Raw genomic sequence first — 26,257 nt, 5'->3', positions numbered from 1 at the left:
AAGATTTCCTGCTATCTTTGGAATATGTAAATTCATACAATTTTTATTACATTACACATTTTTAAACGCAAATTTTAAATTTGTAATATCTCCGAAAATATTTGCTTAATTTACATGCTGTAAGGAACCATATTGATCTATATTAATTGCACACTGTATTTAGGGTACTTAATTCGATAAGGATTAATGCCGTATTGCTTAAAATAGCTTCGTAAATAAGCCATTTTCTCACGTAAAAAGTAAACAATAAAAATGGTTAATGTGGGTTATCCCTAAAAGATAAACATATACCATCGCGGACTTTTTTGTAGACCTTTTTATGGTGTACAATACTGTAGTACATTAATTTGATCTAACTCGTAGGGTTAAGCAGCGTTTTTGCTAATTGCTAAATAAGCCTAAAAAAATAGGTTAATTTACGACATCACGTTAGAAACCTCTAAAATTGGCAATGTTGCCTTAGTATATTATGCATGTATGATACATATAAACCTTCCTCTTGAATCACTCTATCTATTGAAATAAACCGCATCAAAATCCGTTGCGTAGTTTTAAAGATTTAAGCGCACATAGGGACAGAAAAGGCGACTTTGTTTTATACTATGTAGTGATATAGTATAAGCCTTTGATAAGTTATATTTAGAGTCAAAGGAGAAACAGTCTACTCTACAATAAAAGAAGCTAAAGTAGCTATACCAAAAGGAAGTATTGTATTGTACAAATGGAAACTATCACGAATAACTTAATAATACTAAATATTCTTTTATTAATCTCTTAGAGCTTCAACAACATTCTTTTAGTGTATTATGCGTTAACACTATGAATCACACTCGTTATGGGTTCTAAAGGGACGTCACGCTGAGTCAGTTTATTGGAGACGTAATATGGGGAATCGACGATGACTCGCAACACTTTATTCTGGAACCTCTGGAGGATATCAATGTTGTAGATTCAAATGGGCCCAAGAATTGACTTATACATCAAGACCTTGTTATCTAAGAATAAGTTCGATTTACGCCCTATCAGCCAATATATTTGGTTCAGTTTAATCCCAAGCCGTTTCCGTTATGTTACTAAATGTTTTTCAATGTTAAGCGTCCGTTAAATTGTATTCCAAGATATTTAACATTGTCTTCTTGCGGGAGTTCATAATTATAATACCAAAATAAAACTTTTATTTTATGTAGAAAAATATCACAACCAGTGAATGTAACGGTTAAGTTTGATTTTATTGATATATCCTATTTTCTCCAATAGATATCGCTATGCAAAATGCGCGCAAACACCTAATAATATATCTCATTAAACTTTCCTTATACAACTGAGTTCAGAGCACTGATTAATACGTTTCAGGTCAACCACCAAGCCCGTCGTCAATCTTCCGAAGTCGAGTTACTCCTCTCCAACCCCACCTCCACACCGAAGCCCATTATGGGAAGGTGTAGCTGGTTTTCAGGAATCTTTTGACTCGGTCCGAGTGGGATCGCCGAAGTTGAGCCTCAGCAGTCCCACCGAAACGGAAAGATGTCTGGTCGATTACAACAAGGGTAAGTCATTTGTTTTGGGCTTTAGTAACTGTCATCGCATTACCAGATGTCTACGACGCTTGTCTAATTAAAACAGTATAGCGGATATAAGAGTTGTTTATTAGAGAAATTAATCGGTATTTTTTATAATATTGTTATAAGAGGTCAACTGAAAAGTCCCCGACCTTTCATAGCAAAACACATTCTTTTGTAAAATTAGTTTTTTTATTCAACATAATTCCCTCCAAGGGTGATACACTGATTATAGCGACTGTCGCGATTTCCCACGCTTTAGAGCGGGTTCATCGTGTGCAGTCCAGTCGGATAACTGTCGGTTGGACTTCGGAGTGAAATGATCGAGATATGTTTCATCCATTGTCACATATCGGCGCAAAAACCCGGGTTTAAATGAGCTCTGGCGGCACCCACTTTACAGAGAGCTTTCTCATATCCAAATATACGTGAATTATATGATGTACATGTTCAGTTGATATCTTTAGAGTGTCTGCTATTTCATTCAAGTCATTCAAAACCATTTTATGGATTTGATTAATGTTTTCCATTACGTTCACCATCTTCCACGTCTAAACTTAGCATACCAATCCTTAATGGTTGATTTTCCCGGGGCAGTGTCAGGAAACTCGTTATCAAGGCAAGTTTTTGCTTCAAGTTCTTCTGAAATTCTTTTTTATCCATTTTTTTCACAATAACAAAAGTTGCTTCACTCAAAATGATATAATTCACAAACTAATGTTCCGACAGCTGTCAAATTTATACACGCATCTTTTGAGGGTTATGGCTAAGTAAAAAAACATGGATTTAATTCTAGTAGGGCCATCTATGTATCAGACCGGGGAATTTTCAAGTGACCTGTTAAAGTAAGACTTAGAACTAAACCCTGAGGAACTCCAGTCGAGAGCGGGTAGGTGAAGGAGAGAAAACGTTTCTCCGAACAGACTCGGAAAGATCTGTGGCTGAGAAAATTCTTGACAAAGTCCTGTCAATGTTTTGTCATATGTTTTCTGTGTAACATCACGTTAGGTAAATAGCAAAACACATTAAAACCAAAATAAAACAACTGTACTGGTTAGTCGGAAGATACTCTCAACTTGATCTAGAATCAAAGAGATTGATCCACAATACAATTATAAAGCCAATTTGGATTATTGGGTGCAAATATGGGGTTGCACTAAAAATTCAAATCAACTAGTCATACAACGCTGTCAAAACAAGGTTCTTTGATTGATTACCAACGCCTATCGCTATGTAACCAAAGGAGAACTGCACGATGACCAGGAAATCAAATGGATTTGCAAAGATTTCGCCTTGAAATACGAAAGAAGATTACTAAATCATAGTAATGTGGAAGCAATACAACTGCTGGGCAGCGCGCAGGATGTCAGGAGATTGAAGCGAAGACAACCATTCGAACTTATATAAAGTTTATAAATTTAGTGTAAACTATAGCTATAAGTTAATAGTTAATAAATAATTATAATTTTATAAGTGAGGAATACATATTGATATATTTTCTCGCACTCGTCTTGCTTGTTAATTAATCGAAGTATATAGGAAAAGTAGTAATAAATTAATTGTAAATTAAGATTGTACTAAGCGTATCTAATAAGGATGTTATAAAAAAATGTTTTCTGTGTTATTTTCTTCATTCTATGAGATGGAAACGTAAAAAACTTGCGTGGGTTTTTATTTATTTTTGTACAAATCGAATGTATCGAATTTAGTGTAGCGCGTACATACAGTTCTATAATTAATTAATTTAATATGATAACAGAAAACGTAAAACCGTTATACATCACTGCGTTAAAATCTTCATATTCGTATCATCTTCTTTTGAAGGAATATTTTATTTCAGATCTGTATTGATTCTGATCTTCTCAAATAGTTCATGCTTTTAAATTAAATTGGAAGGATTTTTTTTCAGCTCAGACATTCGAAAGTCAAACATCATCAATCCAAATGATTAATCCAATCGGCATTTTAATTGAACGTTTTTTACTTCAAATTTAGGGAGAGGACTTTTGAGGGAGGTAAAAAGGGTCGAGCTGTTTGAGCAGAATCGACAATTGAATATTGATAAAAAGTTTAAATGGGAAGCCGAAGAAATTCTGTTCCAACATTAGATTTTTAGAGAAAGCTTTGCATTTAAACGAATACACGTTTTAGATGTATATTTATCCGGTTGCTATTTGGTGTTTTGTCGACTTTTATTTTAGTTAATTTTGTTTTTTTTTCAGTTATCTAGTTTCATTTTTATGAGTAACATAATATACAAAGTACAACACAATTCAGATCATGGTTCACATCACATATCATGGTTCCAAGTTCCTTAAACTTAATAAAATTCATTACTGCTATAAGCATTCAGCTTCCCTCTCAATTCCACTACATCAGTCTCAGCCTTTACATAATCCTTTGGAGGAATGAATATTGTTCTCAAGTGATCAGACAGAGGAAACGGGCACTACACGCTTTGTATCACAATCGTCATAGCACTATCGTCATCCTGGTCCACATTTGCTAAAAGCCTCAATTGTCGTTCATTTTCAATATAATTTTTGAACAGGGCTGGAAAACTCTAAGGTCAATCCTCTAACTCTATCGCTGACCTGTACTTTGAAGACACCATCCCATCAGATCCATCTGTTATCCCAAATTATAACATTCATAGTACCTCGCAACCCTCCCCTGGCTTTACCGAACCCATATCCGACCCTTTGAGAAACTCTAATGTGGAACCCATCAATCTACCATTCTCTTTCGCAGAACAGTCCCCTGTCTTCCGTCGTCACAGTCCCTGTACTCCTGGACCTGACAACATTCCCTTTTCCCTGATAAGGAATCATTTTTCTGAAGCCCACTTGACTCCTTTCCGCCCTCTTGATCCAACTTTATCCTGATCCCAATATGGAAGAAGGGTCCGGACATCTCTTTTGTTGCCGTCAATTTCCCTCACAGTTCATTCACGAAAGGTATTTGAGCGTTTAATTTTTAACCGCCTATCTCGGTACCCGGAAACCCTTTCGTTAATATTTGACTTTTAGTGCGGCTTTCCCTCTGATTGGTCCACATTTAACTAGATGGTGGGCTCAGAGAATGATATAAGAGATGGACAGAAAATATCTGCTAGCACTATCATTGGATTTACCAAATACATTTGAGAGAGTTAATAGGTATTTAATCACCAACAATATACGCTGCTTCGGACTAACGCAACAGATAAATTCGAGTCCATTTGGGAGGTTCTCTCTTATCCACCAACCGGGTCTAGACAGGAGGCCCTCAGGGTTCAGGTTTAAGTCCCACTTTATTTATAATTGCCCTAGATTCAATAACCAAATTTCTCGATTTAGGCCTCACCTACCGATTTTTTGCGGACAATATACTTACTTATTTTTCGGTTACCAAACCTTGGAGAAAGGCTCCTTCAAGGAGCACTTAGTCACCTCTTTTCCTGGTTCTCCTCTACCGGATTCTTTATCTTTCCTTCAAAGTCTTCTCTAATCTACTTCTGCCGGAGATGTAACTGTACCCGCGTCAATTTTATCTTTCTTGATAACACTACAATCGTAACTGTTAACCGTATAAGGATTATTTTCGACAGTGGACTGTCCTGGAAACATCAGATGAAAGACTTAAAACTTCCTGCTCCAGATACATGCAAATGCTGTGTTGATTGTCGAGCCCAGGTGCAGATCAAGAAACTTTACTTAAAGCGTATTCCTCTATGATCCTTTCCAAGCTATACTATGACTCTTATCGTAGGAATTTCCTTTTACTGAAGTTCGCTGTGAGATCGCTTGCTTTACCATTCTTCTTAGATCTGACCTACATTTGGGGTTGTCCTCCTATCCTGGGTTACCTTATCCTTAACTACTCCACTCGAAACTCCCATATAATTGCTGGTTTTCTTTCCAGTGCTGGAGTAGGTTTGCTGCTATATATATATATATATATATATATATATATATATATATATATATATATATATATATATATATATATATATTAAGGTATTAAAAATATACCAACTTTTTAAGAATTCTAAAAAAAATTTAAGCCAGCATTTCACTAATTTTATTTTTTGTTAAAAATACCGATCTATATTTTTTTATACTTATTAAAAAAATATCGATATTTTTTTTCTCCGATATATCGATATATCCCTATTTTTTCCCCCGATATGTCGATATATAGATATTTTTTCCTCCAATATATCGATATATCGATATTTTTTTTAAATATCGAAAACAATATACACTCTCTATGATAGTCAAAACTTTCTCCGACATTGCAATAAAATCTTTCAAAGAATTATAATTACTGATTCCCGAAATTCTCTCGAATGTTTCCTGAAACAGAACTTCGAATAGTTACCAACTCACTGCCAATCATCTGTATCCTCCAACTGAATGACTACAAGATATCTTTACTGTGGATCCTTTCTCATGTTAGCTTACCGGGAAATGATCGTCCTCCAAGAAACATTCACATAAAGCTCACCATATATAAAGGTGATATTCATGAAGCAATTTGTAAATTAATTTTAAATAAAGATAGAGATTGCCTCAGATAAAAAGTTTCAAAGACCTTACAGAATCAAAGGTGAAGGAAGGTGTTTGCGTCGGACCAGACATTACCTTAGATTTACATGACATTGCATTTGGTTACATAGTTCATGACCGATACAAACTTTCAAGGACATCACAGAAAAATGTTTAGGCACTCACAAATATTTTAACTATAAACAAATTGTCAAAAGAATTCTAAGAGCATTTCAAGTTTAGGTTGCCCAATCAGTTTACAAGTACATATTCTTCATTCCTACCTTAACTACTTTTCGGAAAATTTCGGAGATGTGAGTAACGAAACAAGATGAACGATTTCACTAGGACTTTAAAAAGATTTAGAGAAGATACCAAGGAAAATAAGCGTCTAATAATCCAATTACTGTTAGCTGGACGCTTCAGAGATAGACTTCAGTTTGTTCACAAAACAGAAAATGTACAGAAGAGACTGACTAGGGGAAGGAATAGGTTTTAGTGTTCGCTAATGAAGGTATATTAAAAACAAGATATAAAAATAAAAATAATAGATATAAAAATGTATCATTAATGGTTTGTTAAGAAACACAACACACTCAACTCAACACAACACAGTTAAGAAAATTTTCAAGAACAGTGTCATCTTATGACAAAGTCCTTTTCGGATTCAGATCACCCAAAGACATAAAGATTACATCACAAAACCTAAACAGCTCTTAGATTTTTTTTTGCAGACTTGGGTAATGATCAAACAATGATATTCTCCGGGGTTTTCAGATAAAAAGAGATTTTCCTTATACACCCTTATTGAAAACCCCTGTAGTAGTATCGGACACACTCTCGAAAGACCGTAATACATCAAACTTAAAACGGTATACCATTCCAGATTATATTATGCCAGTAAAATCCAGATAATATCGAGCTTAAAAGACATTACGTCGAAATGGAAATGTGGAGGTGGAGAGGCATTAGGAGAACGCCGTGCAGAAAGATAACATCTATTTATAAAGGAATTACCGGGCCAATCTCGGGGAAACAGAGTTGGAGGAACAAGGGTCGGACCTTTTTCGAAGAAAACTTTAACATGTCCAATTTGCTGGTCTTTGTAGGTTCGCCAGTGAAAGGTCCCCGAGTTACGATGTCCGAACCTCTATTCGATTGCGGGGAAATCGAAATCTTCGAAGAAATCGAATTATTCCGACTAGGCAGGTCGGCCGTGGAGAGATATGTCGATATATTTTTTTAATTATTATTTAATTATTACATTGTTACTAGTCGTTTCCGACTTACCTACAATTTGTCTTTATGATAACTTAAATCTAGGTATATAAATAGGAGGACTCATCGGCCCTATTTCAGCCTCTGGTGAAATAATGTTTATACATGTCACTGCTGTATTTTTTATTATATGCACCTCACTACACAATACTACGCAAAATCAGATGGTTTGATTCTTTTGAGTCTGTGTCCTCTTCTGGTAGTATACAAAATCTGCAATACTTCAATATTCTCATGAAAATGGAGTCTTTCCTCATGCCTCCTTGCAATTCTCTTGATTTCTTGACTGCCTGTGGGTAACTGAAGGTTTCGATGTAGGTAATTAGTCCTATAGAATTTGGGTGCGCCCACAATACCTCTCAGGACTTTGTTCTGAAAAATTTGTATTTTATTTATGTTACTATTTGCAGAACATCTCCATAATTGAACTCCATATGTCCATATAGGTTTCAGTATTTACTTATATAGTAGCAAGTTATTATGTACTGATAATTGTGATTTTCTTCCAATTAGCCAGTACATTTTCCCTTATTTCAATTCGAGTTCTTTTGTTTTTTTTTAATATATGTTCGTTCCAGTGAAGTTTTGCATCAATATTCATTCCGAGATATTTAGCGTTGTTGCTATATGGAATGATAGTATTATTTAATGCTATTGCTGCTTGTACGGTCTGATTGTAGGTGAACAGCACATGCACATATTTATTTTTGTTTATATTGTCACTTGCCTGTTATTTTCGTGACGTTTCTTCGCTATTGTCTCCAACAGCTATAATCGCAGTATCATCAGCAAATGTAGCCATCATAATATTCTCCATTTGTGGTATATCACAAGTGTATAGTAGTAAAGCATGGGCCCCATTGCACTGCCTTGTGGTGCACCAGCTTTAGCTTCTTTTATTGTAGAGTAAGCTTCTTCTTGTTTGACTCTAAACATTCTGGTTGTAATGTATGATTTTAATAGTTCGGTGTATTGTTTTGGTAACATTTTCTGTAGTTTATGAACAAGAACTTCATAACAAACCTTATCGAAGACTTGTACTTCATCTAAAAATATAGCTGAGCATACTTTTTTATTTTCATAAGCTTTTTCAATAACATCTGTTATTCTGTGAACCTGGTCAATTGTTGAATGCTTGTTAATAAACCTAAACTGGTGTGTTGGTGTTGGCTTTTTCTCTCTATGATTTATGTCCATATGACAATATTTTAATATATTATTTCTAATTATTCCACTCTGTCCAATAGGCAATTAGTATTTAATGGGATTTATATTATAAAGTAATATAAAATATATTGTAGAAACAATTTCAATACCCATTGTTTATCAGTGTTTATTGCATCAAAACCAAACTAAAACAAATTCGCATCTTTGAGTGCGTTTGTCATGATTTTTTTCACATTTACCGCTCATATACCATCCACAACTCTAAAAAAATACTTTGAGTCGACTTTGCAACATTGTGTCCCCAGGTTTAAACATTCCGAAGCATAATCTCAGCACAAAAACTTGTTCGAAATTATGTTTAATGGAACGTCATGGGCTGACAGCTGTTATGAGAGCGCATATGCTGCTGCCACCATGCGCGAACTCGAAAACTAGAACCAATCTTGTCTTGATATGCTGCACTATCAAGAGTTGCTTGCCACGCTGCAAATATGGTTATGTTTTTTGATATAATTATTGTTGCTGTTTCTCTATCTGTCTCTTGTTTTGAGGGGAAATTGTAGTAAATTGTCTAGTTCTTCTCTAAATAATATCCAGTTCGTTTTAATATTGTGCAGAGAAGGCGGATTAGTTACCGCTAATATTTATATTAACTGTTAAGATTACTGGCGAGTGATCAGATAATGATCAGATCAGAATACATGATTCATATTTAGACTTTTTGATATAAGTATGTTTTGTGCCACGAAATCAACAGTGTTGGGGATTTTGTTTGTATCTGACTGATAATATGTTCATTTACCAGTGGATATACGCTGTAGATTACTTGCCGCTCTTGCTCGCTCGGTATCTACAACGTAAATCCACTGGTAAATGAATATATTATTCGAAATATCGATATTTTTTCGATATACCTTATATTAAAGAAGAAAGAAGGTTTTTAAACATTTTGAAAGGTGTAAAACGTAAAGATCGATATATTCGCAAAAACATTAATATTTTTTAAAATCCCTAATATTAAAGTTATTTTTAATAAATCTTTTAAATTCTCTACCAAAACTCAACAAACCTATCATCCATATTTGTTCACATCCCTAATATTCAAGATATTTTTAATACATCTTAAAATGCATTACCAATACTTAACAAACCTATCGATATATCAATATATATCGGCAAAAAATATCGATATTTGTTAAAATCTCTAATATTAAAGATATTTTTAATAAACCTTTAAAATGAGCTACCAAACTCAACAAACTAATTAATAATATTTATATATCGGCAAATAATATTGATTTTTTAACATATCTAACATTAAACATTATACATTAACATATTAACATTAAATATAGTCTATTCAAAGTTATTTTGTATAACGTCATCTAAATTTTTGACGTTAGAACGTCGCAATATTTCCGCATCAACTCTGAGTTTTAGTTCAGTTTGACTTTGACATACAACAAAATTCTAATCTAAATAAAATAATTGAACAGAAATGTTATCAAATATAATTTATTTTAATTTTATAGTACATCTAAAAACTACAGTTAATTATACAGTCACAACAGTTTATAGGTTAGAGTTAAAGCCTCGTATCACTATCGCTTTCAAGAAATTTGCATACGTCTGACAATCGGACGACTTTTAGAGGCACATTCGTTTAAGCGTTCGAGCTAATCAGACAACATTATGTCTCTTTTTAATTGGAATAAAATGAGAACCTTTAAATTTAAGTAACAACATTCAACAAAAATATCGATATATAGAGCAAGAAATATCGATATTTTCGAATAATATATCGATATATCCATATATCGATATTTTTTCGACATCCCTAATTCAAACTTTTAATTCGAACGAAATCATTTTCCCCCCCTCGGGCGTAATAAAACGCCTTTGTGTATATTTGGCGAATTAATCTTCATTAGATAATAATGCCCTTATAAACATTCCGATAAACGTTTAAGAAGGGCGGGATTCGGATTTAATTAGGAAAGTTTCGTATCGAAATTCGAGACGTTCTCTCTCATCATCGAGCTGGGACGATTTCAAACACCATCGCGATATTAAATATTGCACGTAGAGCGCCGTAATGTTGTTTTTTATGACATTAATTAATTAGCGATTTATATCATGTGGTGTCTATATTACTTTAAAACCATGTATTAAGATTATAAATTAATTATAACTTATATATATATATATATATATATATATATATATAAGCTTAATGTTAGGTTATTAGATATCTGTATGTACACACAGTTGTCGTAACAGATCAAAGTCCCCGGCATGACACATAGATGGCCCTACTAGAATTAAATTTATACGTTTTTTTGTTAGCCCTGACCCTCAAAAGATGCATGTATAAATTTGACGGCTGTCGGATCATTAGTTTGTGAATTATAGCATTTTGAGTGAAGCAACTTTTGTTAATGTGAAAAAATGGATAAAAGGGAATTTCGCGTGTTGATAAAATATTGCTTTTTGAAGTGAAAAAATACAGTTGAAGCAAAAAACTTGGCTTGGTGCCGAGTTTCCGGACACTGCTCCAGGAAAATCAACCATCAATGATTGGGATGCTAAGTTTAGACGTGGTCAAATGAGCACCGAAGACGGTGAACGCAGTGGACGCCCAAAAGAGTTTTTTTACCGACGAAAACATTACAAAAATCCAAAAAAATGATTATGAATGACCGTAAATTGAAACTGAATGAAATAGCAGACACTTTAAAGATATCAATTTAACGCGTACGTCACATCATTTACGAATATTTGGGTATGAGAAATTTCTGTGCAAAGTGACTGACCAAAAAACAACGACGAGTTGATGATTCGGAGCAGTGTTCGAAAATAATCAAGCGTAATAAACCCGAGTTTTTGCCTCGATATGTGACAATGGATGAAACATGGCTCCATCATTACACTCCGAAGTCCAATCGACAGTCATCCGGTGGACTGCATACGATGAACCGGCTCCAAAGCGTGGGAAGACGCAACTGTCGGCTGGCAAGGTTATGGCGTCTCTATTTTGCGATGCGCATAGAATAATTTTCATTGACTACCTTGAGAAAGGAAGGACCATCAACAGCAACTATTACATAGCATTATTGGACCACTTGAAGGACAAAATCGTCGAAAAACGGCTGCATTTGAAGAAAAAGAAAGATCTGCATCATCAAGAGACAATGCACCGAGTCACAAGTCAGTGAAACTGATGGCAAAAATCCATGAATTGGGCATCGAATTGCTTCCTCATCGACCGTATTTTCCAGATTTGGCCCTCAGCGACTATTTCCTGTTCTCAGATCTGAAGAGAATGCTCGCTGGGAAGAAATTTTCGTCGAATGAGAAGGTGATCGCCGAAACTGAGGCTTATTTTGAAGCAAAGGACAAATTATAACAAAAATGGTATCGAAAAATTGGATGGTCGCTATAATCAGTGTATCACCCTTAAAGGGAATTATGTTGAATAAAGAAAACTAATTGTGCCAAAAAATGTGTTTTACTATGGTAGGCCGGGCACTTTTCAATTGTTCTGTTAGGTAACCAAATTAGTGGAGACAGTGCTCGTATTTATGTAATTTGTAAGTATTTACTTTTGTTTGAATAGATGATGTTATTTTAAACGATTATTTTATCTTAAATAGGTATTAGTATATTGTTTTTGTGACATACGTTGTGTATAATAATACTTTTGGCTATGTTTCATCAATGCATTTATATTATATTATATAGTTCGACACGATTACTTCAAATTTTCAACTTTTAGGATGGGTAAGGTTTTGAACATGTCTCCAAAAAAAAATGTAGAGGGCGAGAAGTAGAAATTCCTTTTACTACCGCAGATCAATAAATGGCCCCCGGTGATGACAACTACATCTTTCTTGCCTTGGCCAGGGAATTATTTAGACATGTATCCTATAGAAAATATGTGGCAACTCACCAAACTGGTCATTACAAAAGGAGTGATTACCACCAAATGGAAGTTAATTAAAACTCTCATTACCAATCCAAACTCCAGGAAGATGAATAAACATGTATTGAGAGCATACCCCGGCGTATAGAAGCTTTTATTGCAGCAAAAGGGCATCACTAAATATTAAAATTAATTCTATTATTTTATCTGCTGGTAGCGCTGTGGTAAAGCTGATGGGACAGTCCTCCCTTATGTTTGTGATTGTTTAAAATTCGACAAGGAAAATGATCCCAATCACGCTAGTAACCAGGCTGGGTAAGACCGGATGTCATCTGGGATGCTTTTTAAAGTTAGTCACTCGCCAGTCGATAGGCTTAATGTTGAGGACCGTGGTTAGGAGCCCACGTTAAACTTTAGGCCCAGTCCAGATAAACCCACAGTTGCTGAAAGGAGACTTTAAAATATATTTTTAAAAACATCTATTATATTGTTAATAACATTAAAATTACTAAAACGAAGATTATAGAACTGTTTCGCATTTTTTTGTAGTTTTTATGATCCAAACAGATTACAGATAAAAATAATGTCTTACAGAAATCCAATAATAATTGTCAATCCAATGATAATAATAATTTGGCTGATGATGGAGTGACCAACTTTAGAGAACATCCGGTCTTACCCAGCCTGGTTCCCGGCGTGACTGGGATCATTTTCTTGTCGGATTTTACACTCTTTTCTACGACAATCATTATTAAACAATCACAAACATAAATTTACGACCATGCCCCAGCAGGATTCGAACCCGCGGCTATTGCAACAGTAGGAGAACAGTCCTGTCGCTTTTACCACTGCGCCACCAAGCCGGTTTTAACACAATCTTGATGTAACTCTTTCCACTCATTTTTATAGTATTTTTTAGATGTTCAATATTGTTAAATTGTATTACTATTTAAGTACACAGCACGTGCTGACTATATTTTCAATAATATTCAAATCAGGGCCACTTTAAAATTGAAATTTGAATATTGTGTTTCGAAAAATAGTCTTTAACGAGTTTCACAGTAGCACCATTAGGGTGCTAAAAATGTATAATTCTGACCGGCAATTTGTATTTTATATTTGGCTGTGTGTTCTTTGATAAATTTAATATAACTTATATTTCTGTCTTTTTTTCAAAGTCTATAGTAAATCAACACATAACACTTCCTCCATCCCACTGTCGGCGACTTAAAATCATCTGATCTTTCCTTAAATAATGATAATAATAATTATGTCGAAAATATTACATGACTCCACTTTGTTGCATGAGCTATGTTATTCGGCAAATTGAAAGCGCTTTTTTATGTTTTTCATTTAAAAGTAGTTTGTGTAAAACGTTCTTTCTTTTTAAATACCTAGCATCATGTACGAGACGTTAAAAAGTTCTTATATTTGTCTTTGCGCCAGCTGCAGAATTTAGTTTTATAGAATTTGAAGTAGCTCGCAAAATTGTTATCTATCTTTATCATTCATGGCCATCGGCTGACCTCCTGTTATTTTTTCCATATTTCTCTGGATCTTTAAAATGAGTCATAGTGACTTGACTAGATCTATTTATTTTATTTTCTATTTCTGACATATTAAATTTTCAGTTTTTTAGATTATCGATAATACGAATTTCACTTCTCATGATGACACATATGATTTTGAAAGTGAACTGATATTACACAATACAAAAACAACATTTATTCACTGTTTGCTAGGTAACTAAATTACACGTGTGCTATAGTTCTGTCGCGTGGTTCGGGTGTCATGAAGTAAACAATAGCGATCTTTTTGTAATGATTACATTAATACCCCAACTAACCGACTCTAATGGTACAATATAAAAGCTACAAACTTATTTTTATTAAGAGTTGTAATGATAAATGTGTAGTATGTTAATATTTTGGCCGCAAGGGAATGTTTGGTGGGATCAGAGTGACGTGGTATTTTACGAACTGTTACCTGATGAAGCAATTAATATTGATCGCTACCGACAACAAATGATGAATATAAACCATGTATTGATCGAAAAAGTCCAGAATAGGCCCGAAAACAAATCAAGGAAGCATTCAAAGTACTTGGATTGGACATATTATCGCATCCACCGTACTCTCCAAACATTGTTCCGATCGACTATCAACATTTCGCATGAATAGGAAACGCGCTTGTAGAGCAGCTCTTCGCCAATTTCGAAAAAGTTAGAAAACTGCTCGATAAATGGTTTTGCTCAAAGGGCAATCAGTGTTTTTGGGATGGCATCCATAAGTTGCCTGAAAGATGGGCAAGATGTATCAAATGACCATTACTTAGAATAAATAAATTTTTGCAGTTTCTTGATAATCGTGTAGTTTTTTGTTCGAAAAAAAAATCCTAATAACTTACAATACAACACCTCTTGGGCAAAATTCGACTTTATTTATCGAGATATTCTCCGTTAAGAGGGAATACATCTTATACATTTCATACAATACATAATAAAGGAATATTCAGTCCAACCACCTTTTTCACCGAGACAAAATGTTCACGTAACTGAAGTAACACAAGTTGTATTTAAATAATAAATAATTTTATGCTTATGAAGATTGAACTTCTAACTAGAAATATCAAATGGTACTCAACAATAGGGGTCTTGGTCACAGAAAAAATATCGATATATCGATACATCGGAGAAAAAACATTTTGCTATAAATATAAAAAATGTGGATATTTTACAAAAAATGTATCGATATTTTTAAGAAAAAATAAAACTAATGAAATATTAGCTTAAAAAAAATATATATTTAGAATATTTTAAAAAGTAGTGATATTTTTAATGAACTTTTCAAATTAACTGCCAAAATTCATCACAAAAACACCAAAAATATCGATGTTTTTTTAAAGAAAATATCGATATTTTTTCTGCATTACTACTCAACAACATTTCAACGCTTCTGCCAAGCCTCAAGATATAATTACAACGTAATTGATTGGTAATTAAAAATTATTTTATTCCCATAAAATAGATAGTTTACTCTGCGCTCTTAATAAGTTTTAGATGGAGTTTTTCCGCTATATTCTAAATCAAACACCGGTAGTTTTTCAATATTTTCCCTCAACTTTGCGCACTTACTCCTATGAGTTTAATAGATTGTTTCCAAAAGTTGTAGTAAATTTCCGAAACACATCTTGCAAAATAAATAATAAATCCGGCGAATAAGTGGGTTGTAGAAAGAGTTCGCATTTTAATTTTCATGTTTTTTTTCTATTAATCATTTTTATCCACTAATGTATATATTTATTTCGTACAAAAGGTTGTAATATTGTAAGTTAATTGTAAACAAAAAACTGACGATAACTTTTTGGTCGATGTCTGTTTTGAATCGGATTCACATAACTATATACCCTTTTTTTATTATTTGGTGCTAATTCGTCAAGAGTGATGGGCCTAAATATACACATTAAAGAAATGAGCATAAAAATCTTTTAAAACCCTTTAAAAGTTGAACTCAGAATAGGCCCGAAAACAAGTCAAGGAAGCATCCAAAGCACTTGGATTGGACATGTTATCGCGCCCACCGTACTCTCCAGACATTGTCCCGTCCAACTATCAACATTTCGCATGAATGGGAGACGCGCTTGCACAGCAGCTCTTCGCCAATTTCGAAAAAGTTAGAAAACTGCTCGATAAATGGTTTTGCTCAAAGGGCAATCAGTGTTTTTGGGATGGCATCCATAAGTTGCCTGAAAGATGGGCAAGATGTATCAAACGACCATTACTTAGAATAAATAAATTTTTGCAGTTTCTTGATAATCATGTAGTTTTTTTTCGAAAAAAAAATCCTAATAACTTACAAAACAACACCTCTTGGGCAAAATTCGACTTTATTTATCGAGATATTCTCCGTTAAGAGGGAATACATCTTATACATTTCATGCAATACATAATAAAGGAATACATTCAGTCCAACCACCTTTTTCACCGGGACAAAATGTTCAAGTAACTGAAGGAACACAAGTTGTATTTAAAATAATAAATAATTTTATGCTTATAAAGATTGAACTTCTAACTAGAAATATCAAATGGCACTCAACAATAGGTGTCTTGGCCACAGAAAAAAATATCGATATATCGATACATCGGAGAAAAAAATGTTTTACTATAATTATAAATGTCGTATATATTAAAAAAATCCTAATAACTTACAAAACAACACCTCTTGGGCAAAATTCGACTTTATTTATCGAGATGTTCTTCTTTAAGAGAGAATACATCTTATACATTTCATGCAATACATAATAAAGGAATACATTCAGTCCAACCACCTTTTTCACCGGGACAAAATGTTCAAGTAACTGAAGGAACACAAGTTGTATTTAAGTAATAAATAATTTTATGCTTATAAAGATTGAAATTCTAACTAGAAATATCAAATGGCACTCAACAATAGGTGTCTTGGCCACAGAAAAAAATATCGATATATCGATACATCGGAGAAAAAAATGTTTTACCATAATTATAAATGTCGTATATATTAAAAAAATCCTAATAACTTACAAAACAACACCTCTTGGGCAAAATTCGACTTTATTTATCGAGATGTTCTTCTTTAAGAGGGAATACATCTTATACATTTCATGCAATACATAATAAAGGAATACATTCAGTCCAACCACTTTTTTCACCGGGACAAAATGTTCAAGTAACTGAAGGAACACAAGTTGCATTTAAGTAATAAATAATTTTATGCTTATAAAGATTGAACTTCTAACTAGAAATATCAAATGGCACTCAACAATAGGTGTCTTGGCCACAGAAAAAAATATCGATATATCGATACATCGGAGAAAAAAATGTTTTACTATAATTATAAATGTCGTATATATTAAAAAAATCCTAATAACTTACAAAACAACACCTCTTGGGCAAAATTCGACTTTATTTATCGAGATGTTCTTCTTTAAGAGGGAATACATCTTATACATTTCATGCAATACATAATAAAGGTATACATTCAGTCCAACCACTTTTTTCACCGGGACAAAATGTTCAAGTAACTGAAGGAACACAAGTTGCATTTAAGTAATAAATAATTTTATGCTTATAAAGATTGAAATTCTAACTAGAAATATCAAATGGCACTCAACAATAGGGGTCTTGGTCACAGAAAAAAATATCGATATATCGATACATCGGAGAAAAAACATTTTACTATAAATATAAAAAATGTCGATATTTTACAAAAAATATATAAATATTTTTAAGAAAAAATAAAACTAGTGAAATATTAACTTAAAAAATATATATATTTAGAATATTTTAAAAAGTAGTGATATTTTAATGAACTTTTCAAATTAACTGCCAAAATTCATCACAAAAACACCAAAAATGTCGATGTTTTTTTAAAGAAAATATCGATACTTTTTCTGCATTACTACTCAATAACATTTCAACGCTTCTGCCAAGCCTCAAGATATAATTATCAACGTAATTCATTGGTAATTAAAAATTATTTTATTCCCATAAAATAGATAGTTTACTATGCTCTCTTAATAAGTTTTAGATGGAGTTTTTGCGCTATATTCTAAATCAAACACTTGTAGTTTTTCAATATTTTCCCTCAACTTTGCGCACTTACTCCTATGAGTTTAATAGATTGTTTCCAAAAGTTGTAGTAGATTTCCGAAACACATCTTGCAAAATAAATAATAAATCCGGCGAATAAGTGGGTTTTAGAAAGAGTTCGCATTTTAATTTTCATGTTTTTTTTCTATTAATCATTTTTATCCACTAATGTATATATTTATTTCGTACAAAAGGTTGTAATATTGTAAGTTAATTGTAAACAAAAAACTGACGATAACTTTTTGGTCGATGTCTGTTTTGAATCGGATTCACATAACTATATACCCTTTTTTATTATTTGGTGCTAATTCGTCAAGAGTCATGGGCCTAAATATACACATTAAAGAAATGAGCATAAAAATCTTTTAAAACCCTTTAAAAGTTGAACTCAGAATAGGCCCGAAAACAAGTCAAGGAAGCATTCAAAGCACTTGGATTGGACATGTTATCGCGCCCACCGTACTCTCCAGACATTGTCCCGTCCAACTATCAACATTTCGCATGAATGGGACACGCGCTTGCACAGCAGCTCTTCGCCAATTTCGAAAAAGTTAGAAAACTGCTCGATAAATGGTTTTGCTCAAAGGGCAATCAGTGTTTTTGGGATGGCATCCATAAGTTGCCTGAAAGATGGGCAAGATGTATCAAATGACCATTACTTAGAATAAATAAATTTTTGCAGTTTCTTGATAATCATGTATTTTTTTTTTTCAAAAAAAAAATCCTAATAACTTACAAAACAACACCTCTTGGGCAAAATTCGACTTTATTTATCGAGATATTCTCCGTTAAGAGGGAATACATCTTATACATTTCATGCAATACATAATAAAGGAATACATTCAGTCCAACCACCTTTTTCGCCGAGACAAAATGCTCAAAGTAACTGAAGGAACACAAGTTGTATTTAAATCATAAATAATTTTATGCTTATAAAGGTTGAACTTTTAACTAGAAATATCAAATGGCACTCACCAATAGGGATCTTGGTCACAGAAAAAAATATCGATATATCGATACATCGGAGAAAAAACATTTTGCTATAAATATAAAAAATGTCGATATTTTACAAAAAATGTATCGATATTTTTAAGAAAAAATAAAACTAGTCAAATATTAGCTTAAGAAATATGCATATTTAGAATATTTTAAAAAGTAGTGATATTTTAATGGACTTTCAAATTAAATACCAAAATTCACCACAGAAACACCAAAAATATCGATATTTTTTCAGAAAATGTCGATATTTTTTCTGCGTTCCTACTCAACAACATTTCAACGCTTCTGTCAAGCTTCAGTATATAATTATCAACGTAATTAATAGTATTTTATACCCATAAAATAGATAGTTTACTTTGAGCTCTTAATAAGTTTTAGATGGAGTTCTTACGCTCTATTCTAAATCAAACACCTGTAGAATCCGATCAAAATTAGATCTATATAAAGTTAGAAACGCTTTGGGAGTCCTAAATCGGTTAGAAATTATTACTTTTCAGTAGAGCCTGTTCGCCCGATAAACGAATTTAATATCGTTGTTATGAAACTGCCAGCTGAGTTAATATAAAACCCACTGAACACGGCCGGGATATGTGTCCACTAATTGCCATTAATAAAAGCCCGTGGCAATTTAATACAATGTCACCGAGATCGATACCCATATTAAGGAAATTAGTAGTGTACAGTCAGGCCAAGGCGCGTTAAAAACGGAATGTCTGATCCCTAACGAACATGTCCTATTTATTTCAAGCAGTTCAAAGTGTTCGCTCTAAGTATCGTAAGTTTTTTTAGGCTTTTTCTCATATAAAATTAGACTATCTGTCAAAAATCTGACCGGTTAGTGATTTTTTCCTACACTTTTAGTATAATTTAAAAAAAAACCTTCAATTAGTAAAAAACTAACGACCCGTTAAGCATCATAGATCGTATATTTGGTTGTCTATTTACTAATATTTTTTTTATTAATCAGTTTATGTATATTTTAAAAAACTCCTAATTTTTTCAATATTTTTACCTTGTTTTATTAAAAATATTTATAAGTTTAGTATAATATTTGAAATCAGATTTATTCAGAACATTTAAATTCAATGTTTTGATTAACTGTACATTTAAGAAAAGTGTTTAAATAACTTCAAATCAAGTTGACACAAGTATGACATCATACACTTAACCTCATTTAAAATCAGCGAATCACAAGGTTTTATGTAATCCTACCTAAATAATTCCTTGCCTTTAGCATATTAGACATAATTAGTTTTCGAATTATTTTCTTTATTTGAGTTTTAATATGGAATTCTGTTATAGTTTCTAAAAATGAAATTGACATATGACACATCACAATTTGTATTTCTGGTTGCTTACGGTAATGTTATTTTTTGATTCGTACAAAATATTTAGGTTATGTTTGGTTAGATTTTACTGTACTGTTCTCTATTTCACTTCAATATGTAATTAAATTTGTTTGTTACTGATTGGTAGTTTATAATTTATTTACCCTATTATTGATCATATTCATTCAAGTTGTTTTCCTTAAATACAGTTAACATTCGATTGCAAAACAACAAAGGTTTATGTTCGATAATTTGTAATTTGTTTAATAATTTAATTGTTTTTCAATATTTTTCCTCAACTTTCCGCACTTACTCCTATGAGTTTAATAGATTGTTTCCTAAAGTTGTGGTAGATTTCCGAATCACATCTTGCAAAATAAATAATAAATCAGGCGAATAAGTGGGTTGTAGAAAGAGTTCGCATTTTAATTTTCATGTTTTTTTTTCTATTAATCATTTTTTTCCACTATTGTATATATTTATTTCGTACAAAAGGTTGTAATATTGTAAGTTAATTGTAAACAAAAAACTGACGACAACTTTTTGGTCGATTTCTGTTTTGAATCGGATTCACATAACTATATACCCAATTTTTTATTATTTGGTGCTAATTCGCCAAGAGTGATGGGCCTAAATATACACATTAATGAAATGAGCATAAAAATCTTTTAAAACCCTTTAAAAGTTGAACTCAGATGTGTTTTTTGAATATCTCTACTCATGAATATAACGAATGTACAAGTGGCAATCAACAAGATCCACAAATGCACTAAATATTGGAAAATATAGCTCAAAATCAAATCTTCAGATTTCCAACTTGGTCTGAGGACTATTTTATCAGTCAATTATTAAGCCCACTTGGATCTTGAAATGCGAATATGGGGTTATAGTATAACAAATATGGTATTAAAACATTAAACAGATTATTAATCCAACGTTGCCATAACAAACTTCTTCGATTATTTACCGAAGCTTATCATAACGTAAGTGTGCCAAGAAATAACTATATATTGACCTTAAAATTAAATGTATCTATGAAATTATTAGAGATTTTGCATTAGAACATGAATTAAGGTTACTAAATCGCAGCAATATGGAACTTCAACGAATGTAGAGATGTATATGAACAAAAATTGGAAAGACATCCGTTGAGCACAAAATTTGCTCTGCCTTTAACATTTTCGAATTTAATATAATTGTGAGATTTTGGTTATATTAATTATGAAATATTAAATTATATTTTATTTCAGTTCTTACTAATTGATGCTCTTGAAACAATTAGTATTTAGAATGATTGTTAGCTACTCTTCTTACTTTACGCTAATTATTAATAATAATCCCTGTTCTTATAATTTCAGTTCCCAGATCTCCTAGAACACCTCGGTCACCTCGTTCCCCTTCAGCCTTCAACAATGCTTCGCCCAAATCGCCAACAATCTTCCACTTTGGTCCGCCGAGCCCCATAAGCGACCACGACGACCACGATGACTTTGCCATGGATACAACACCCTTGAAAAGCACCAATCTACCTCGTACTTATCACAGGATCAATGTATGTGACATATAGATGTGGCATATAAATTACTTTTAAAGGATTTTTTCATTTAAAGCTTTATAGTGAAAAATCGGTACGGTACAATGTATTTTATTCAAAATATTGTCCATCGATAGCCGTTAATTTTTTCCATCTTTCGGCCAATTTTTTTGGTATTTTTATAAGAACTGAAGAGCTGTTTAGACAGGTCACTACTTATATGTCGGAACTAGTATTAATCAGAAAGAACAAGGTCTGGGAAAAATGGCGGGTCGGGTAGCTGATCCCATTGTAATGTTTCCACCGGTTTTACAACGTCCATCCTCATAGTATAAAACCTGAGAATTGACATTCTTCATTCAGTTTGGATTCAGATGTTGGTTTTTCCATTTATGCTGATGCCTGACCATGTGGTCTCCATTATTTTTCTGCTTTGGATTATCGTAATGGATTCATTTTTCATCACTAGTAACAATACGATTAAAAAAACTTTGAAAATCTTTGAAGCACACTGAATCGGCATTTCACACAAAACCAAACGCCTTTCAATGTCTCTTGGCTTCATTTTCTATGGCACAAAATGTCGACAAGTCGGCAAGCTTTTGAATAATTCTCATGTTTTTTAGGTGATTGGAAATAGCTTCTTGTGTTACTGTTGTAGGCGGTTAATATCATGTCGCATACTCGACCGGGTTATGTGGGATTGCCTCTGGGGTTACCAATAACCGGGTAGCCGTTATAGGGCACAAGGACCCGGCGAAAGAACATATAATGAAACTAACTATTGATGGGTGATGCTAAACTTCCAGAATGTCGACTCGCTCGCGAACAAGCACGTTTTCAAAAGTACATGAGCTGAGTTGTTGTTTGGTGAAGGATTGAAATATGTGCTTGATATCTGGAGTGTTTCTCTACGAATTTGATTATTTCTGACAAACCATGGAGCGTTTAAGATTCTGCTAAACAGCTTATTTTGGAACGTTTGAAACCGTGTCACCTGGTTGGGTATAAACTTGAATTAGACATTAGATCCGTAGAAGTGTAAGGACCGGATTAACATCTTTTAAAATAACCATTTGATGGAGATGGGAAGTCTTCTAGAAGAGCCGATCAGGGAAGATTGCCATCCCCGAACATTTCTGGACTGGAAGTCTCGAATAATTTTGAGTTGGGAGACGTCTCTTATGGAAAATGGCGACCTGGATTTTCAAAGGATTGATTTTCAACCCCCAGAATTTGAATGACTTGCCTGCATGATCGAACTACTTCTGTAAACGTCCTTGAATGGTATCCTGGAGCATGGAGTCCGTGTTCTTATGTTACTTACAACAATTCTGCATATTCTCCTTGCCTTTTACACAGATAATCATCGGGTACTGTTTTCAAATATTCGTCTTCGAATTTCTTTGCCTATCCGGAACGTTCTTGGCTTTACTGTTAAAATCTTCACCCTTAAAATGTTGAAACCGGTATTGTACATGTTGAAATCAATGGAGCTTCACGCAGCAGTCAATTCGATGAGCTTTAGCTGCTTTTTTTTAAATTAAAATAAATAGAATGAAATAGTAAAAATCCCCGCAAATTCAATTTATTTCGTACAAATTCAGATATAGCGCACTGACTAAACTCCTAGAACGTCAACAATCTGCCCATGGACAATAAGTATTATTATATGATTTCAGTTTTATAATATAATCATTCTGACATGTAGAAGATCACTTCACTGTGATCTGCTGTACAACTTATAATCGAAATCTTATTCTAGATACTGTTCTAACTTATTTTAAAGTTTATCCTAACTTATTCTAAAATCTATTCGAGCTTATTCTAGAGATTATTAAATCTCACTCTATGTGTCTACTAATTAGCTCGTATGCTAGTTTGCGTTTGAAGCCATGCACTACACTGTCATCGCGCACATTTAACTGTTTGGCGAATGCATTGGAATGCACTAATAGTCTTTCAGAGTACTTCGTACTAACACTCCGAATCACACTCGTTATGTGTTCTAAGGGGATATAGCGCTGAATCGGTGATAACTCGCAACACTTTATTCTGAAACCTCTGGAGAATATCTATGTTAGATTTGCTAGTAGTGTACCATAGTTCAATACCATAGATCCAAATGGGCTTAAGTATTGACTTATACAGCAAAACCTTGTTATATAAAGATAATTTAGATTTACGCCCTATCAGCCAGTACATTTGGTTTAGTTGAACCCCAAGCTGTTTACGTTTTGTCACTATAGGTTTTCTCCATGTCAAACGTCGATTGAAATGCATTCCCAGATATCTAACGTTATCTGCTTGCGGAAGTTCGTGATTATTCAATTTTACTGAGGGACATGTTCTTCTACAAAGGGTGAATGTCACATTGGTAGATTTTGTCTCATTTGCTTTGATACGCCACGTTTTCAACCACAATTCGACTTAGGCTTCAACATGAAGTTGATTATACGAGGGTTGTTCAAATTCAATCGAGACCAATAATCTGACACGTTTATTTACTATTTAAAACATTTACAAACATTGGGTTGTAAAATTTTTTTCGGTGGTCCAAACATATGATAGTTGCAGGATGCTAAATCCAGACTGTAGGGGGGTGTTCCAGTATCTTCCACCCTAATTCCGATATTTTATCGAACGTTAGACGCGCGGTATAAGGGCGCGCGTTGTGCTGGAGAAGAATCCCATTTCGTGCTGGAATTCTCCTCTGTTTCGAGTGATTAGCGGGTTTCACGAGCATTTTTAGACGGTTAGAGTAGTTATAGCAGCATTAATGGTACGTTGGGTGCCCAGGAAATCGACGACAGTATGACTCGCCGGTACCAGAACACCGTACACAGATCCTTACCCGCGGACCACGTTGTCTTCACTTGGACTGGCGCCCCTTCCTCCTTCTTCCTCCACTCTTTAGATGACATCTTGCTTTCAGAAGAGTAATAGTGTACCCACGTCTCGTCTGCAGGGAAGCTTCGCGTGCGGCTCATTCTCGACAGTTTCGCGTCCATCCTTGAATGCTTTGACACATTCAGACACGGCAGCTGTACTCAGGCGCTCACTATCGAACTGATTTCGCAAACGCAGAAAAATTTCCATCTTTTTCCCACACTAAAGGACGAATAACAATACGTTGTGCTACGGCGGTCAGCACTTAACGTTCACTAATGGTCGTAGTACGCGCGTGAAACATGCGCTGCCGACGAAAACTATGCCACACTGTTCGTAAGAGACCCATATATCACATAGTCAAGTCACGACCTTGAAAACATACATGCGCGCCATTTACAGTGTTTGTCTCCATCATATTTGAACCACCCTCGTAAATGTACTTGATACGAGTAAAACCATGTATTGTAAATCCTTCAAAATTAATTTATGAGCCGAAATACAGTTACCTGAAACTAACGCTATACGTTCGAACTATTTCAGGCCCGGCAGAACTGCGTCAACGACAACAAAACATATCATTCTCTGGATTCCGACTCGCAAACCGTTTCCACATCGCTGTGCTCGACGACCACCACCAGCCTGAGTTCCAGACACTCGTCGCTGAAGGAGAAAAGGTAAGACGGCGAGGAAGAACGATCGGGCGCCTCGTACCGATGACTTTCGAAAGGAGATGGCCGCGAACGGAAGTTGAATTTCGGCCAAAAATGCCCCTAAACCATACATATATATAGTTTTAATCGAGAATGAGGCCAGTCCCTCTCTCTAGCCCCGATGGTTTGTTTTCCCAACATCATCAATCGATAGGAACGGCATTTTAGTTTCGGAAAGCGTAAGAATAGAGTCGTTGATAATCTCGAGTTTCTATGTCGTGCGGGTGGTTCAAATTATGGTAAGTATGCTTTTAGTGAATCAGAATATCGTGTAGAAAAACTCTTAGATCTTTAATGGCTATATTGTGGATAATAATTCAAATAAAATCTGAAAATTGAATTGCTTTCGGTATTTTACTTGTGTTTTTCTTATACGTAAATAATATTAGTCATCATACTATTAACATAACTATAACAAAGTTGCTTTAATTACACCATTTATAACTAATTTTATTACAGAGAATTAATTTTTAAATAAATTATCTTCGGAATTACGCTATAGTTTTTTTGCAATAATTAGTGCCCGCTTCAGCTTCTCAGTATCAGAATATAAATTCAACGGAAATATTCAATATATTCAAATCTAGAAAGATATTGATATCTTCCGATCTTTATCCAATTTCTTGGCAATTATACTGACTGTACATTTTTGCCACTATTCCAGTCCACTAAAAGAAGTAATAAGTTTAATATGGATAATATCAAGAAAGGCT

The 26,257-nt window shown here is 33.7% G+C and overlaps 1 protein-coding gene across 2 annotated transcripts in view; it reads left to right on the top strand.

Moving 5' to 3' along the window:
* LOC143201100 (uncharacterized) overlaps window positions 1-26,257 on the top strand; it is a 196,398-nt gene that overhangs the window by 124,013 nt on the left and 46,128 nt on the right. Inside the window, exons 3-5 of one of the 2 annotated variants that reach the window (XM_076411945.1) lie at window positions 1,354-1,547; window positions 21,767-21,960; window positions 25,375-25,508. In XM_076411945.1, coding sequence (XP_076268060.1) covers window positions 1,354-1,547; window positions 21,767-21,960; window positions 25,375-25,508 — 522 coding nt within the window. Of the gene's footprint in view, window positions 1-1,353; window positions 1,548-19,722; window positions 19,856-21,766; window positions 21,961-25,374; window positions 25,509-26,257 lie in introns of those variants that run through there. The other variant, XM_076411946.1, reaches the window with a different exon arrangement.

The sequence above is a fragment of the Rhynchophorus ferrugineus genome, unplaced genomic scaffold (genome assembly GCF_030347505.1).
Source record: "Rhynchophorus ferrugineus isolate W39M unplaced genomic scaffold, kcgeb_rfMv2 rfM8, whole genome shotgun sequence".
Taxonomy (NCBI): domain Eukaryota; kingdom Metazoa; phylum Arthropoda; class Insecta; order Coleoptera; family Curculionidae; genus Rhynchophorus; species Rhynchophorus ferrugineus.
This window is presented reverse-complemented; position numbering and strand designations above follow the sequence as displayed.